General features: G+C 35.9%; 1 protein-coding gene across 3 annotated transcripts in view; it reads left to right on the top strand.

Moving 5' to 3' along the window:
• The first annotated feature begins 3,509 nt into the window (after nucleotides 1–3,509).
• Nucleotides 3,510–18,056, top strand: part of ilvbl (ilvB (bacterial acetolactate synthase)-like) — a 40,224-nt gene continuing 25,677 nt past the window's right edge. For 2 of the 3 annotated variants that reach the window (XM_039764091.1, XM_039764093.1), the window contains exons 1-3: nucleotides 3,515–4,060; nucleotides 13,583–13,784; nucleotides 17,662–17,789. In XM_039764091.1, coding sequence (XP_039620025.1) covers nucleotides 3,947–4,060; nucleotides 13,583–13,784; nucleotides 17,662–17,789 — 444 coding nt within the window. In that variant the 5' untranslated portion in view covers nucleotides 3,515–3,946. Of the gene's footprint in view, nucleotides 4,061–13,582; nucleotides 13,785–17,661; nucleotides 17,790–18,056 lie in introns of all 3 variants that reach the window. The other variant, XM_039764092.1, reaches the window with a different exon arrangement.

Below are 18,056 nucleotides of genomic sequence, written 5' to 3'. Positions count from 1 at the left end.
AGGAAAATTAATGGAAGGAATTATTAAGGATAAGATTGAGCAACACATGGCAAGGACAGGAGTTATTCTGAACAGTCAGCATGGGTTCAGAAGAGGGAGGTTGTGTTTTACTAACATGTTGGAATTCTATGAGGTTGCAACAAAAGGATATGATCAAAGTGGAGCTTATGATATTATTTATCTGGACTTTCAGAAAGCATTTGATAAGGTGCCACATGAGAGGTTGGGCATCAAGTTAAAAGAAGTGGGAGTTCAGGGTGATGTTTTTAGATGGGTGCAGAATTGGCTCAGACACAGGAAGCAGAGGGTGATGGTGCGAGGAACCTCATCAGAACTGGCCATGTTAAGAGTGGTGTTCCACAGGGGTCAGTGCTAGGGCGCTGCTATTTTTAATATATATAAATGATTTAGATAGGAATATAAGTAACAAGCTGGTTAAGTTTGCAGATGATACCAAGATAGGTGGATTAGCAGATAATTTGGAATCCGTTATATCATTACAGAAGGACTTGGATAGCATACAGGCTTGGGCAGATTTGTGGCAGATGAAATTTAATGTCAGTAAATGTAAAGTATTACACATAGGAAGTAAAAATATTAGGTTTGAATACACAATGGGAGGTCGGAAAATCGAGAGTACACCTTATGAGAAGGATTTAGGAGTCATAGTGGACTCTAAGCTATCAACTTCCCGACAGTGTTCAGAAGCCATTAAGAAGGCTAACAGAATGTTAGGTTATATAGCACGATCTGTGGAGTACAAGTCCAAGGAGGTTATGCTCAACCTTTATAATGCACTGGTGAGGCCTTATCTTGAGTACTGTGTGCAGTTTTGGTCTCCAGGCTACAAAAGGACATAGCAGCACTAGAAAAGGTCCAGAGAAGAGCAACTAGGCTGATTCCAGGTCTACAGGGGTTGAATTATGAGGAAAGATTAAAAGAGCTGAGCCTTTACAGTTTAAGCAAAAGAAGATTAAGAGGTGACATGATTGAAGTGTTTAAAATTATGAAGGGAATTAGTACAGTGGATCAAGACTTGTATTTTAAAATGAGCTCATCAAGAACACGGGGACACAGTTGGAAACTTGTTAAGGGTAAATTTCGCACAAACATTAGGAAGTTTATCTTTACGCACAGAATGATAGACACTTGGAATAAGCTACCAAGTAGTGTGGTAGACAGTAAGACGTTAGGGACTTTCAAAACTCGACTTGATGTTTTCTTGGAGGAAACAAGTGAATAGGACTGGCGAGCTTTGTTGGGCTGAATGGCCTGTTCTCGTCTAGAGTGTTCAAATGTTCTAATCCGTTAATGGAGCACCAACTCCTTGCTAGCGCCGCAAAACACTATGTCCTCACATGTTTATTTATTAACAATATAGATTATTTAAATTAATTTAAAGTTTTATTTTGCTGCATTTCATCTTAAAAATGATATTGTCATCATATGTAAATAAGCGCTTTATAAAGTGGCACAGGTTGTGCAATATTATAACTGTATCGTAAGCTTACAGTCAGGTAATTGTACTCATAAGTACAAAACGTTCTACAAGGAGCACCTGATGGACTGATTGAGTGCGTTTAGAGCTCTTGGGATGAAACTATTTCTGAACCGCGAGGAAAGGCTCTGAAGCGTTTGCCGTATGACAGCAGTTAAATACTGTAGACAGCATGGCTGAGGCAGCGTGTGCTTGATGCTGTATACCGATAATTCTCCTTCCGATCAGCTGCTGTAGAGATGTGATTCCCCATTCAGGTACAGTGATATAAATACTCCGACTGGTGCAGAGAGAGTAATATGGAAAAAGATGATCTGCTGTAGCAACGCCTATTGGGAGCAGCTGAAAGAAGAAGAAGAAGGTGCAGTGAGAGTAAGAATGCTAAAGCAGCTATTGTATTTAGAATTGTTTGACCATTCTGTGGGCCATTATATTGTTACAGGTTAATTACAATCAGATGCATTAAACTAATAAACAATATGCGGTTAATTTCAGTGTATTTATAAAGCCGCTTCAGGGATGTGGATCTAAAAAAGAAAGGAAACCACACTGGAACAGTAGTACTGCTTTGACGCTGGGTGCCGCCAGTCTGCAAAATCGAGCGCAGAACTTGCGTACGCCAGGGTATGAGCTACCGTGGAAATGTCCGTGGCTTTACGCCAAGTTTAGGTTTTATACATCGCGATTTGAGCATGGAAACGTTCACACGTAACATTTTTGTGTGTATGCACCATACATGAGGCCCCTGATGTCCCATTCAGGCCTTGGCTGTTGCTTTGAGTCGGATACTGTCAGGTAAGGCTGTAGCTCCCTACAATCCTAAATTACAATAATTTATGAGAAAAGGGATGGATAGATGACTTTCCCAGTGATAGCGTACAAAGACAGAAAATAGCATTTAATTTTAATTTAAACTGTACATATTCTACCAGTCAAAACTCAGGACACACCAAGAATTTTTTATGTTTTCAATAGAAATTAGTAACTTTTTATTAAGTTATTATTAATTTGATTTAAAGTACATCCAAGACATTACTAGTATTGCTAATGGCTATTATTGCTTGAAATAAACTGAAGTTTAGAAAAGCCAGAGAAACATATGAACAGAATAATAGGTTTCAGCGGTGCTAATGAAAAAACAGTGATTTCTCTAATAACCAATTAGCATTTGCAATGCCAAATGAAAAGTAAGCTAAGGGGTGTTAACTATTTGAACAATGAAGAAATTACACCTGAAAACAGGTTTTGCAGTCATATGTGAACAATACATTAAAAATCAGTCATTTCAAGCAGTAGTAGCCATTAGCAACATTAATGACTTGGCTGTATTTTTAAATCAATCGATGGAATCCCGATTTAAAAAAATGAGAAATTTCTATCAAAAACATGGATATTTCTGGGTGTGTCCAAACATTTAATTAGCAATACTGTATATAAAGAAAAGGTTGGCTTTTTATCAATTAGAATTAACAATGCGTATATAAAGTTTAATATAATTTTCATTAACCAAAAACAAAGTTTGCAAATGAGTAACTAAAAAGATATTTCGAAACAATTTACAGCCCAAATGTAAATAATCTTATCTATTTAAAAACAAAAAGTCAAGGTCATAAGCTACAATGGTTGAAAGCACATCCTTACTTAAAGAAAAAGAAAAAACTTCCTCAACCAAAGAAAATTTCTGTTAACACCAACCTACTATTCGGGATCACGTGATAGTATAGTGACCAATCCAATAGGTATTTTATTCGCATACTTAACCTTGCTACGAATGACATTCAAGTGCCCAGAAATATATTTGCATAAAAACGCCTCTACATGTATAATTTACATAATACCGCCTATCGAGTCACTAACAAGAGGCCAAACACGCTCTAATTTTGGAAGCACCGTACCGTACAATGAGAACCAGGAAGCATATTTTGTGGTGGCCCCGCCTTTTGTTCGCAGTGATTGGGAGGAAAAAAGATTCTCGAAAAGTTATTGGTCATAATGTAAATCGCTCACATTTTACCGTCAGTAGAAGCTGAATTCACGGAAGCTGTTAATGCACCAAATTAGCGTATCTACAGTTTAACAGCATATACTTTGCGCGACCAACGTTCTTTGATATTGTAAGGAAACAAAAACCCGACGACCTGTGACTGGCAGTTCCCTGTAGATGAGTAACCTCTGTTTAGCATTGTGTTTCATTATTATTTCGAAGCAAATTCAAATTGACTGACTACGAGATGCTTTTGACGACAGTTTAAGATTGCAGCGGTCAACTTTGCGACTACTAATTGTGTTACTGCTTCAGTGTCAATGACCACAGTTATTAATAATTTATTTCAGGAGTTGTATGTTTTTGATTAGATAGCAGTATTTATTTATTTATTTTCCCTTTAGTAGCTTTTGAGCATATTTTTTTCTAATTCAGCCTGTCACCCAGAGGCAACGATAGTTGCAATGGAAGGATGCTGCATGCTGTGCACTGTCCTTGGGACGATTTTGGTGGCCTTCTCTGGAATCTTGGTCTTTGCGTCTTACAAGCTCGGGTTGCTCTATCAGTTCTTCCACAAGGTAAGCTTTCAGGCTGGTAGATTACTGTGTAAAGCATGCACCCGTGATTACCCGGCACTTCACACATTGCCTCCTTCTTCGGGGAGTTTCAGTCTTGTAACTACTGCAGTATTATGTGATTAGTTACCAGAATTAGACGTTCTAATCCTGGAGAAATAGCATTTGTCGTGTTTCCAGTTTTAGTTCTTCTGGTCCCCCGAATTATATTTTGTCCTGATCTTCTTTACCATTATGCAGACTTTTTGAATACATTGTATGGTTCAAGATTGAGGAGAATCCTGAGCATACTTGTATCATGAAGATACAGGTTAATAAAACTTAAACCAATTTAAAACCATCTTACACAGTATCATACATTGAACATACATACATTACATTTTTTTTATTTTAAGACTGCCAGAAATATATAATTTAAAAAGTGCTTATTACATGGGTTAGAAAAGTGCTGAATGAATATATAGAGAGTGGCAAAATAGTTAATACTTTTTCACAGCTTCAGGAGAATAATATTACTGTCTCTATGGAGTTTGCATTTTTCCTCTGTGTTTGTGTGTATGAATTTATGCTACAGTGGACTGACACACTGTATGGGCTAAGATGCCGGTAGCCCAAATGTTCAATTAAGCAGATTAAAAGAATAGATGGATTGATATATATTTATATTTATATACTGTATGCATATCTGCAATCCTCAATAACGAAAGCTACTGTATGTAGAAAATTTATCATGAATGAAAATAGTGTATTTTTCCCAGGATGTAATTTCATTTGGAGGCATAACTATAGGATGGCTAATAAAATATTCTAGGCAGGAATTGTAGAGTAATGATTTAAGAACTGGACTTGATGCCATGAAATTGCTAATTTGTGTTTGATGTCATATTGTGCATATAACTTGCTTTGTAGTGCTAAACAATATTCTTGTAAATTTCTCAGTATTGTATTACAAATGTATTCCGGAAGGAAGTCCCATGCAAGAGACAAGATAAAACTGATTTTTAAAACAAAAAAATAACACAGTAGTTTCTTGTCAAAAATGCATCACAATGGTGTAGTATTTAGTCCTGCTGCCCTGTGGGTACATTGTTTGAGTTCAAATTGTGTGCCTGGTTATTCTACAAGTGAAATTTGCAAGGACTCTTTGTGTCAGCATGAATATTTCTGTGTTTGTTTTGGTAGATCGACATTCCAAACTGGCCTGAACGTGGGAGAGTGTAGGGGTGTGTGTGTGTGTGTGTGTGTGTGTGTGCGCGCGTATGTCTATCCTCTGATGGATGGGCACCTTGTCCAGCAATGGTTCTTGCCTTATTCCAATTGCTGTTGAGAAAGACTCCAACCTACCATGAACATGAAATTTTGATACTTTGTAGGGCATGTGTGGGCTGAATGATGTTTTCTTGTTTTTAACATTTATATAGGCTTTCTAAAAGCAAAAAGATTACTTGAGCAGTTTTACTCCATTAAATATGGTGCAATATCTCTGTTTTGCAGAGACTACATATATAACTCCCATATAGTTCTTTCATTTTTCATACTTAAGTTTTGGCAATGAATTTTAACTTTATTGCTAGGCAACACACTCGTTAGGAGTTTCCCTTGGTGTTACATCCATGCACAACACAACACCATCAAAACATTATATACATTATATGGTTTGCCCAGTTTTGACATGTTACAAATATTTTGTTTAATGGTGATAATCTGAAAACCTGGAGTATTTGATACACTGTTTATTAGTAAGAAATATTTGCTTCTCATTATGTTTTTGTAGGCTGAAGAAGAAAATAAAATTAATGTATTGCCCTCAACAGTTTTTACATAGTGATAGAATATCACTAGGAAACAAAATGCCTTTTTTTTTTTTTTTTGCTGGGCATGCATAGTTGAACCTTTAACACACTTTCATTTGGTTCAAAGTCCAAAGAGCTTCATGGGCTACTATGACATTGTAAATTGGATATTTAGATAAGAAGGTCAAAAGCTACCCACTTAGAAAGAAATGGCCTAAATGGGTAAGTTTCATGCTGTTAATGGTGATCTGATTGCTTCCTGGACTTCAAAGTGTTTAATGAAGCATACACCACACTTCAGGCAAAGGCTCTTGCTACATCCACAATATAAAACACACAATTCCACAAGAACAAAGTCCAAGAGTTTAAAAAACTTTTTTACTCTATAGTAATATTTGTTATTTATTGTTGGAATTGACTGTCAGCATTTTTTGGTTTTATGACTAAGCTGTGACTATCAAAGTACTACAGATTGCTCATAGGTTACTATCGTTGTGGAATATTCACATTTTCTTCTTTGGCTTCCTTCAGATACACAGGCTTCTTTCAGCATGCCACATACCTGCACATTATGCTGATTGGTGACATTCAATTGGCCCAATATAACTGCAGGAGAGCGGCACATCACCCTTTCTTGGTTCCTGCCTTGCACCCATTGATGCTGATGATCTATGAATCTGTATTAGACAAAACGGCCACTTTAATAGGTACACCTGTTCAACTGCTTGTTAACGCAAAAATCAGTCAATCGCATGACAGCAACTCAATGCATTTAGGCATGTAGACTTTGTCAAAGTGACCTGCTGAAGATCAAACTGAGCATCAGAATGGGGAAGAAAGGTGATTTAAGTGACTTTAAAGTTGCATGATTGTTGGTGTCAGACGGGCTGATCTACTAGGATTTTACCAGTCCAACCCGGTACTAAGCAATGTGTACCTAATAAAGTGGCCAGTGAGAGTATTTACTTTCAAAAACTTTATGTTGCTTTTTATAGTTTCTATTTCCCCATTATTAATTCAAGGAAGCATATAGTGAAATTTCTGCTTAGGAAGTGTTTTGTCTTTTTATTTGTTGTTTTTCAGACCATAACTCTGTCAACACAGAAGAACAGCCATGTTGAGAAATAAAAAAAAAAAAAAAATAGAAGTAAGATGTCTAGAGCATTTACGTTTCCATTGTATGCTACACCATTTGTTTTGTTTTCCATTTTGGAGGTTACCTGTAATTTTACCATAGACTGTCTGAAATTTCACAGTTTGTCAGTACAGTTAGGTGTTAGGTGTATACTGTATTTAAAACACTTCATTCTTATGCTGGCTGTCTTTGTTTATGAAAGGAGGAGAGACAAGAGGGGCAACGCTGCTAGAGTTAACTTCTGTTGGCCTGTTGATATTTTAAGAGGCTTCAGGATTTGATAAATGAAAATTGAGAGTATAATGTTCTTTATAATTACTGTATATCCATACTTGCACTAGATTTATGTTTAGCACTGTACTTACTAGGCGTGTGCAATATACATTGTTTGCGATTATATCTTAATTGCTGTTTTAACGATGTGCGAGATTAAATTATCGAGTATGTAACTCGCTTTGCAAAAAATAGAAACAGAGTTCATTCACTAATGCAACAGTATAGACCACTGCATGTGTGCAAAGCGAGTTGCGTAGGCGTACAAGACCAGCAAGCCGCAAGTTAGCGTCACTCCCTGCCCCAAAATGAGTGAACAAACAGCGGCAGATGATAAAACAGCCTCGCCATCAACGTTGTCAGAGTTAATTGCCAGACGTGGTTTATTCTCACTCGCATGGCAGTGGTTTGGTTTTGAAAAGACTGATGTTGCTCAAGACAGCAATCTGCAAACTGTGGTAAATCGGTTGCTGTTAAAGACAGCTCGACAACTAACTTGTTTCACCATTTGCAAACTAACCACCGCACAGAATACGAAATGCTGAAGGAGTCAACTGTCCAGCACAAGTCTAAAGTAACCAAGGTACAAGCACAAAAACACACTCAGCAAACTTTAGTGGACTCAATCTGCAAAAAAGTGCCTTACGACAATAAAAGCAACAGATGTCATGACATAACAAACGCCGTTACCAATTACATCGCAAAAGATATGGTGCCAGTTCAAGTGGTTGAGAGAGATGGTTTTAAACAACGTTTGAATACTTTAGACCCAAGGTATACACTGCCTGGCCGAAAATATTTCAGTCAAACAGCTCTGCCTAAGTTGTGTGATTCGTGTCGCCAAACTCTGACGCTTAAACTGCAAAAGGTTTCACATTTTGCCACAACAACGGATTTATGGTCAAGCCGAACATCCGAGCCATACCTTTCAGTGACGGTGCATTTCATTGATGAAAACTGGCAACTGCAAAGCTTCTGTTTGCAAACATCCTACTTCCCACAAGATCACACTGGCGACATCATTGTGCAAGGTCTGAAAGATGCGCTGGCATCATGGTCACTGCGAGAAGACCGCATGGTTTGCATGACAACAGATGTCAGTGCACTACGGATTAATAACTGGAAGAGGCTACCTTGTTTTGGGCATAGGCTTCATATTGCGATTGGAGAGTAATTTGGGTTCCTCTATAAAATGCAGTTTAGGTTTATAATACAAAAAGACCTGATAAGTAAAGCTATAGATGACAAAAATATAATTCAATATAATTTCAAATAATGCATTACATTATCTTGGAATTATCATTATCGTCAAGGTCCCAGAAAATATCGAGTTTTTTTTCCCCCAATATCGCACACTCCTAGTACTTACACGATAAATTACATTAATAAAATGAATGTCTGAACAAGCTAATTATTTACATTTAAAACAGCTTTTCCTGTCATTATGCATTTACATATCCATTAAAAGTGGACAGTGTAGTGCTCAGTCTTTACGAATTGCTGTATTAATTAAGGGTTGTAGTTGTGAGGGTTGTTATTCTGATTCTTGGTCCACAATATTATGATATTACAATTATTATTTTAAAATACAATTTTTGTAAATCAGTTCTGTAGTATATTACAATGTATTATTTCCTCCCTATTAGACTGATGTTAAAGTTGAAGTAGTGGTGTTTTTTAGTGTGAAAATTCAGGTGGGGCCATGTGAACCCAGAGAGGATATGCTGTAAGAAGGGGTAAAGATTAAATCGGTTAAATGCCACAAATGCTTAGAAGCTTTGCAGAGGTTGTGCATATATGTGTGTGGTAACAAGTGGATGGATGAAAGGGAGGGAGAGAGTAATGGTGGGAGGAAGGATCAAGCACATAAAAATCAAAACCTAATGAGACCTTCCCCTCAGTTTTAATTCTTTCACTCATTGGCCACAGGCGATATCGGGAAGGATCCTAGCTTGGATCGTCTCTAATCATGGAGTTAGAAAAAGAAAGCAAGTGACATAAATTAACAGGCAAGGGACATGACAGAAAAAAATAACTGGTGGCCATGGATGTTCAGTCAGACTACAGGAACCAGAGATGATAAATGCCAAATAATGCCGCACCAAAAAAAAAAAATCTATCAAAATGTTATTTTTGTCATGCGGTCCAAAAATTAAATGACAGCTTTTAGAGATAGTTTAACGTTAACATCAAATACTTAATACTGAAAGCATAAAAACACAAATGAACATTAATAAATTTCCAATCCAATGGGCAAAGTACTAAATTTTACTGTACATAAGTTATCGACAGGATTTATGATAATATAGACATCTAATCCAAAATTGCAAAACGTACAAGTTTAAGGTACAAGGCACGCTTTCATCTGCGTCACAAAAAAATCAACCAATGGGTTACTTAATACCCTTCAAGCCCAAAGGCAGAATTGAAATGCTCACACATGAGAAAAGGTGTATGCTGAGAACAATGCATTGTCCAAGGGCCTGTCCCAGCAACCTGAAAACAGACTAAACATACCAGGCATAAAGAGAATTTCACATATTTTCATATATTTGAAAAGAACACTTTATATATCCAACACAGTCTGGAATATAGCAACAAACAGCTACTGCCCCATATTCCTTTCAAACAGTACACACAGGTACCTCACTGCTCATCACAATCAGATATTCTGTCTTTCATCTCTCTTGAAACTGGCATACCTCTTTATCAGCATTGATTTCCCTTGGACATTGTTAACACAAATGAAAATTTGAAGCTAAAGCAAAATACATTTTGCATTAACATACATCATGATTGGATGGCACGTAATTATAAATGATCTGGTGTAAACACGGTGGAGATGGATCATGCAGACCATATTTGGAAATGGCCTGAAACAAAAAGCAATCACATTTAACATGAGTGGAAATGAAAATGCTTTTCATATCTACATACAGTACAACAGTCAAACCAGTGAATAAGTAAAAATAATTGTGTAGTGTGGTTAAAGCAATCAGGTAAGCTTTGGAAAGGTGGCTAGTCCTGATGTCTGTCCAGCTTTAAAACATCAGCACAGTGGTATGAGTGAATTTGAGCTACTCTCTCTTTAATTAGGCTGTCCCATCATGCTAAAACACTTCAGTTCTGATGGCAGTGTGGCATATCACATCCTTTTTACTTGCTCTTGCTGAGTCATTACAAAGTGTCAGTTTCCATCCTAACTACATGTTAGTAGGTGCGATGAACTGTAATGTGCATATAAAAAAAGTGGACACTGGAGACACATGTTAATGCCAGGTGTAAATGTAATCTGTCTTAATCATATATGCATACAATCTATATATGAAACACAAGTTAAAGGGGATCTTTGAGAAAACTAACAATCAGTCAGTCATTACCCAACCCGCTATATCCGAACACAGGGTGACGGGGGTCTGCTGGAGCCAATCCCAGCCAGCACAGGGCACAAGACGGGAACAAATCCCTGCCAGCCCACCACAGACTAACAATCATCATAAGCCATATGTAACATATTTTCATTATTGATGAAGTGGGACACTTTAAATAAGTCCAAAGTTCAGATCCGGCCTGCAGACATTGATTTTGACACCCCTGCCTTAAACAAAGGGAAAACGGAGGAATTTGCATCTCCATATTCGAAACTGTGTCTGCCTACACACTTTATTAAAAAAAAAAACCCTTAACTTCATTCATTCCACTTCTTAAAAATTTGAAAACTTATTTTAGGCATCTTAACTTTCTCCATTGTGATATCAGGGATATTTGGTACATACTCGTATATCACACGTTGGTATGCTGCATATGTAGGATGAGTGCTGTCGTCCAATAAATCAAATTAGACCTTATAATTACAATATTTTTTTCAATATATATACTGTAATTGCATTTTTAAAATTTATGGGGCAACCATAAATATCTGATGACAGAATATATTTTTATAGACCATTAACATGCAGTTTTTAGAATACATTATTATTCTTGCTTGGTAAACTTACATACAATACACAAGCAAAAAAATCTGATAAACTTAGCCAAGATTTCTTGCTTCTCTTATTTCTGTTTATGCAGTATATGTTGGTACACATGAAGAATTCTAAATTTAATATAAATAAGCCTTGAGGCACGCCGCCAATTGAATTTAGAGAGACAATGCTAGTTTGTTTTGCTCTGGAGTAGTTGATTTTAAAATGGCAATGCTTCCAAGTTGCATTTTTCATGTTAAACATTCAGTTGCTGTAGTGTGATTTTGCTCATTTTGTATTTAGGCTCTTAAGTACTTGAGGTTTTTATAGTCCATTTACAGTATATATAAATCGATTATACAACTCTGGATTCTCAAGCCATTCATTCTTCAAAAATTTGTTTTATAGCTGAATCTTCCCAATTTTCAACATCATAATTTGCCTGATATGAGGGATGCCCCTAAATCCTGTGGATGGAAAGTAATGAGACTACCTTCAGTTTACAGGGCTAGGTTGCAAGGAAAAAGGGTTTAGTAGCAGCTTTTGATAGGAGCTGTATAGAAGTGAAATGTTCATATTAAAAAAGCATTTGTTCAAATGTAGATTCAAATTTTTGGATGACACGTGTATGTGTGGGTGTTTTGTTTTTTTTTTCTTTTTAGTACATTTTTACTATAATGTCTTTGGTGGATCCACAAATCAAAAAGTGCTTTTAAATCTGTTGCTTATTTTACTTGAAACTTGCAAACAAAGGTCTTCACAAAAGCAGGCCTCTCTGCACAAAGTGACATAAACCCAGGTAGAGAGACAGAAGGCGCAGTTACTGCTGCCTGTTTGTACCTATAATGCACATACGAAACACATTCAAAATCGCTCATGATTGCTCAAGCGTATTGGTCAGTCTTTTTACTTTTTTCCAGCACTGCTTCTTTTTACTCCAAGTCTAACTCTACCTGCAGTGATATTTAATATTGCATTGAATTGTACCGTGTTCAAGACTTGAAACTGAGGAACTTTGGGAGGATGAGGTATAAAATCCGCTGAAACTAGAAACATCAGGTGTTTATCATAGCCTTGTGTATTATCTTTATTGTAAGCTTTGTAATTTTTCTACTTTTTCACTCCTCCTTTTTTTATGTCTGGTTATATTTTGGGTAACATATACGTTTTTTTTTTTTTCCTGCAAAAAGCCCTGAAGAAGGACGTAACTCCTTTAAAGTTTGTCAGCTACCTCTTAGATTCCATACTACACTTCAAAAAATTTTGGATTCTCTTGGCATTCATAGCAATATTTATCACAACACTAGCAGAATGGTCTTTCTTCCACAACAAATGAGTTAAAGTATTGAACTACTTTATACTGTGTGTGTTTTTTTTTTCTCCATATTTATATATACATATAATTTAAGTTTATCTTGTACATTTATATATAAATCTCAATAATTTATTTGAAACAAAATTCCTTGTAATTTCACATTATGCTGTGTTTACACGCATCATCTCAGTATTTATCTTAATGTTTATACTGTATAAATGTATGATATAATATACTTCTTTAATTACAGGTATATGTTATTATACAGATGTTCAACTTACTGCATTGTTTGGTTATATGATGATTTTGGTTATTTTAATTTTTTCTTGAGTTCCTAACTTTATTGATCATTTCATATTGTTTTGCACTGCTCACTTAACAAGAAATGGAAAATGGAGTTGTGGATGATTTTTTTTTTTTTTTAAGTGTGGTATAATTATATAATTATTAAAATGCAGCACACTGGTTAGAGCATCTACCTTGGCCTAACCTTGGGTTTAAGACCAGGCCATCCTAGAGTTTGTTAGTACTACCCATGTCCACATTGGTTTTCTATGGATTCTTTTTCATTCCATATATCAAAGATCTGCATGCTAAGTTGACTTTTTAGTTTAAATGGGCTTTATATCGGTATATATGTATGCACAGCCCACATCAAATTGGCTTCCCATCCCTGGATGGTCCCTGTCATATTCCCAGTGTATCCAAAATAGGCTCAGGGTTCCTTCAACCCAGACATGTAAATTGCACATTTAAAATATAGAAGACTCATGGAGGACTATGAAGTTGGCAATATAACATTTCATGAAATGGAATCTGAAAACTATTTTTACAGAACACATTTTTATAAGTTTAGAAAATTCGCCACACATAGGCAGTTTAAACTCAAATGCAGGTTTTGGTAGTGCTTCCTTTAAAGTACTTTCAACGTTTTGATGACACAATTTGTATTTTTGTGATGCTAAAGCAGCTAAGCTTTCAAGTAATGTTTGTGAAATGTGAGGAATATAATACATATCCTTCATCTTTTTTTGTTTGCATCAGACAGAGCCAAAGAGTCCCTGCCATGGTGGAGAGAGTGTGGCTGAAGTATTGCGGGCTCATGGTGTCAAGTTCATCTTTACACTGGTAGGTGGTCACATTTCCCCAATTCTTGTGGCCAGTGAGAAATTAGGCATCCGGATCGTAGACACACGTCATGAAGCCACAGCCGTTTTTGCTGCTGATGCTGTTGCTAGACTGTCAGGTAAGTTTTAAAAAAGTTACACAAAAATATTTTTAAGAAATGTTTTGCTTCTCTGCTGATGGTATTACGACATTATTAGTGTTTGTGCAGTCCTAATACAGCTTTTTTTTTATCAGAAACAGTTTGTTTATTTGAAACTAATTAATTCCTATCAGTGAAATATTGTGAAGTCTTATTCAGAAGGATTCAGTACTGCCCCCACCTTTGTCAGCAAAAAATTCATCCTACTAATTTTCTAGAGGAAACACTGTATATTCGATCAGGATGGACATATGATGATATTCATGAAACGTATTGTGGATGTTAAGTGGCGCATACCTGTGTTGTGTTCCACCATAGTGTGAGTTTGCTGATGTAAAGTATTTTACTGTTCTTCATTGTCTGAGGTTACTTAGATTAGATAAGATACATTTTATTAATCCCATGGAGAAATTTAGAAGTTAATCAATCTTCAGTGAGACGGAGTCGCATAGTCAGTAAGTTAGTTTGCCTGAAAAGCAACAGTCTGGCCAGTCAATCAGTTTTGCACAATTTGTGAAAATTCTTATATATATATATACACACACACAGGGGTGGACAAAAGTAGGTTTACAGTTGTGAGTATACAAAACACAGTGTTTATTCATATATTATTATTTATTTATTAATTATTTTATTATTTGTATTATTTGTTTTCTTCTTCTTATTATATCATCTACAGGAAGTGGCTAACTCAACAGAAGCTCTTTGTTTTGATTTTTTCGGGCTGTTTATAAATGCCTGACTCATCTCATTTTTCTGGGTGTTAACACTGATTGGTCGGTAGATTTGTGGAGTATTACAGATGGACTCGGTTTCATTAAATTTATCGCATATTCTGTAAATTGTTTGTCTACTTGGTGTTGGTGGTTGTTTATCAAATTCATCGGCCCATTTTTGTTGAACCTTTTTGGCATTCTGTCTTTCAGTATTGTTTAAGTATCTACATTCGTTGGTCATTGGTTAAATTACTAGTCATCATTACCTAAAAGATAAATCATAAGCAAGGATACAAAATAATAACAGTAATAATAAGAAGACAACTAATACAAATAAATAACGCAATAATTAGTAAATAAATAATAAAATAAGAATAAACTTTGTGTTTTGCATCCTTACAGCTGTAAACCTACTTTTGCCCACCCCATATATTAATTCATAGTTCTGTATTGTGAATTTGAAAATGTATTCTTCATATGGCTTATTTCTATGTCCATACACTTAGAGATGTCACACGGTAAGTAAAGAGGGAATACTTGCTATCACCCAGTAGTGACCAACCGCCAAACGCGTCATATCTTGCCTTGTGACACACTGCCTAATTTCCCCAGATGAAGACATCACGAGTGTTTACAGGCCAGTTTGCCGCAATATCCATAAAATAACGTTGATGATTACAAATCACTTCTACTTTTAATGCAGAAAACCTGTATTGCAGGTGTATCTAGGCTCCAAAAGGCAGTGAGTATGAAGGAATATCTGCTACAACCCAATGATTTACCTTAAGTAATATGCAAGTGTTGGATTTGTGTGGTAATGGTCAGAGATATACTGTACCTGTAAATACAGAATTCTATGGATATTCTCTCAAGTAGGTTTTCTTTACTGAAACAGTAGTATATCTCTGCAAACATACCAACCCCCACTTCTGGTCTTTCACTTTTCTTTCTTTCCACATTTCTCCATAACGACATGCAATACAGAGGAAGTCTGTGTAACCAATTGCAATACGGAAAAAAGCGTGTTTCACAGTCAGTTCTTCAAAAAACTGAAAGAACACTAGAAATATCAATTTATAAATCGGTAATTATTAGTCAAAATTATTTAACTGTTCTATTGTCTACATAAAATAATCTCACAAATATGTTACTGCATTTCATCATGAAAATTATTTCAACCAGTCAAACATAAATCTTAGCATTCTAAATGTTCAGTGAATTGTTTATTTCTTATTCTAATTCTGATTGTTGTGTTTAATGAATTTGGCATTTAACATCTGATAATAGTTTGTATCCAGTGCTGTTTATTTTTATCCTGTTCAGTGTTTACGTATGGGAACAGTGCTATATAAATACAATGTAGTATGATTATTATTATTATTAGTCTCCATGACATGAATTTAATGTACTCAGTCTGGTGACCATTGTCTTTAGCTAAGATTGCTGCAAAGTGACAGTCAGTTTAAAAAGCACAACGCAATTAACAACTTGATTGAACTGCATAAAGATCATGAAGTATTTAAATTGCTTTTTCTAGAAACACTAGTAAATGTATGGCTTGTTTTAAGATGGGGTTGTTGATGTAGTCAGCATTCTAGTACTTTCAGAAAACTTGCTGTAGTGTAGCAACTTATGCAGTCCAGAATTTGCAACGTATGGCGCCTTTTAAGTGTAAGTAGGATTTAGAGACAGCCAGTCATTGGTCACTACCTATGCTCAATGTGCTTGTGTTCAATATGTTCAATATGAAATACAGCTGTTTTGATTTTGACAATATAAACAAACCCACTTTATACAATAAAGAATGGCAATATTTTATTACTTTAAAACGGGAAATATTGTATGAAACCAAGGGCCTAGACACATTCAGGTCATTCATTTTCAAGATTCCTTCCTTATAATTTAATCAACAGTGGTAGTTTATAATATATATTATATTTTTTATTGTGTACTGGGGGCTCCGCCTCCTGCTCACTTCGCTTACTCACCTCTGGGTTTGGTTAACTGAATATACAATTTAAAGAGATTGTTATTTGCATTTCATTCATTTTCATTCATTATTTTCATTTCTTGATATTTTCCAGTAATAAAACTGTAGTGAATGAGAATGCGCGTTGTGAAGAGGGGGGCTAAATGTAAGCTAAGGAGATCTGATCGCTCCTCCGAAACCCCCTCTTAAGCGGTAATACAATGGGAAACAAATACATTTTTTGTACCTCCTCTGTGCTCGATCAGCTGGGTTGCTGCTGCTGCTGCTTGTGCCGTGCTGCATGATCTGCATATCGCACAGCGCATCGAACATTTAAAAGCCTGTACAGAAGGTGTCCTTTTCTCTCACTTCCTTGTCTTGCAGGACATTAAATTGTCTCTGAGGAAATCACGTCTCGACCCAAGATTTTTTTATTATAATAGAGATATGTATTTAAAGTACTTAATCTGTAAATAAAAACATAAATCTAATACAGTTTTTATTATGTGGGGAGTATTATGTGAATGGAACTATAAAAGGCACATTATAGCACTGTATCCTCTTTCAAAAGAAATCAAACTTTGTGTGAGAAGAAAATATTCAGTACAGCTAACTTGAAAAAACATTATTAAAGAAGATTTTGTACAGAATCGCACACAAAGAAAGAAGATTAATTATCATGGATTAATTTTGAGGCGAAGCATGGTGGCACAGCATGGTTGTTTGCACACCTTCATAGCCATAGAGACTTAGATTCTACTCTCAGGTTGACCACATTCTGGAGAGTCCCAGGACAATATAATGTTGCACCTGGTACTGATATGAAAAGCTCCAGAATACCAACATGGCCTTGTATTGGACTAAGTGTATCCAGTAAATTTAGGGTTAAAAAATGAAGATGATAACAGCTAAAATATTTAATTATCTTTGGATTTGAGGATGGATTTGTAGCATGAAAGATTTTTAGTTAATATTGACATATCTTGACAATGAGTCACTTAGTTAGCATTTTTGCATATGAGTTGTCATATGTTTTTAGTATGTTCAGTGGTTCTTAGCCTTTGGGTTATTTGCTGCCTGATTTATAAGTTCAAGTCCATTCACTACCAAAGAGCAGAAATTGCCATTTTAGTCTATTGGATAACATGAATTTCTTATTGTTTATTTTTAGGAACAGTTGGGGTTGCTGCAGTAACTGCTGGGCCAGGGTTGACCAACACTGTAACAGCAATAAAAAATGCTCAAATGGCAGAGTCCCCTATCCTGTTATTAGGTGGAGCTGCAGCAACCTTGCTTCAGGTAGGAATTCTACCTCCTCTCAATATGAAGTCACTGAGCGGGACAGTACATTCTGTATACTATTTTAATTTTGTAATAATTTGTAAATGGTAGCCATATCTGCCATGCAAAGCACTTTTGGTATCATATATTTTGTTTAACTTAGTCAAGATCTTTTAACTCCTGCTTTTAATGAGAGGAGGAGGAGGTTAGGAGCACGCACTGATACAGCGCATTGCCACACCCACCACATGACAAACCAACTGAGAAGTGAAGCAAAATGACACG

This window comes from Polypterus senegalus, chromosome 9 (genome assembly GCF_016835505.1).
Source record: "Polypterus senegalus isolate Bchr_013 chromosome 9, ASM1683550v1, whole genome shotgun sequence".
Lineage (NCBI taxonomy): Eukaryota > Metazoa > Chordata > Cladistia > Polypteriformes > Polypteridae > Polypterus > Polypterus senegalus.
Note: the sequence above shows the minus strand (reverse complement) of the source record. Positions and strands in the feature narration are given on the sequence as shown.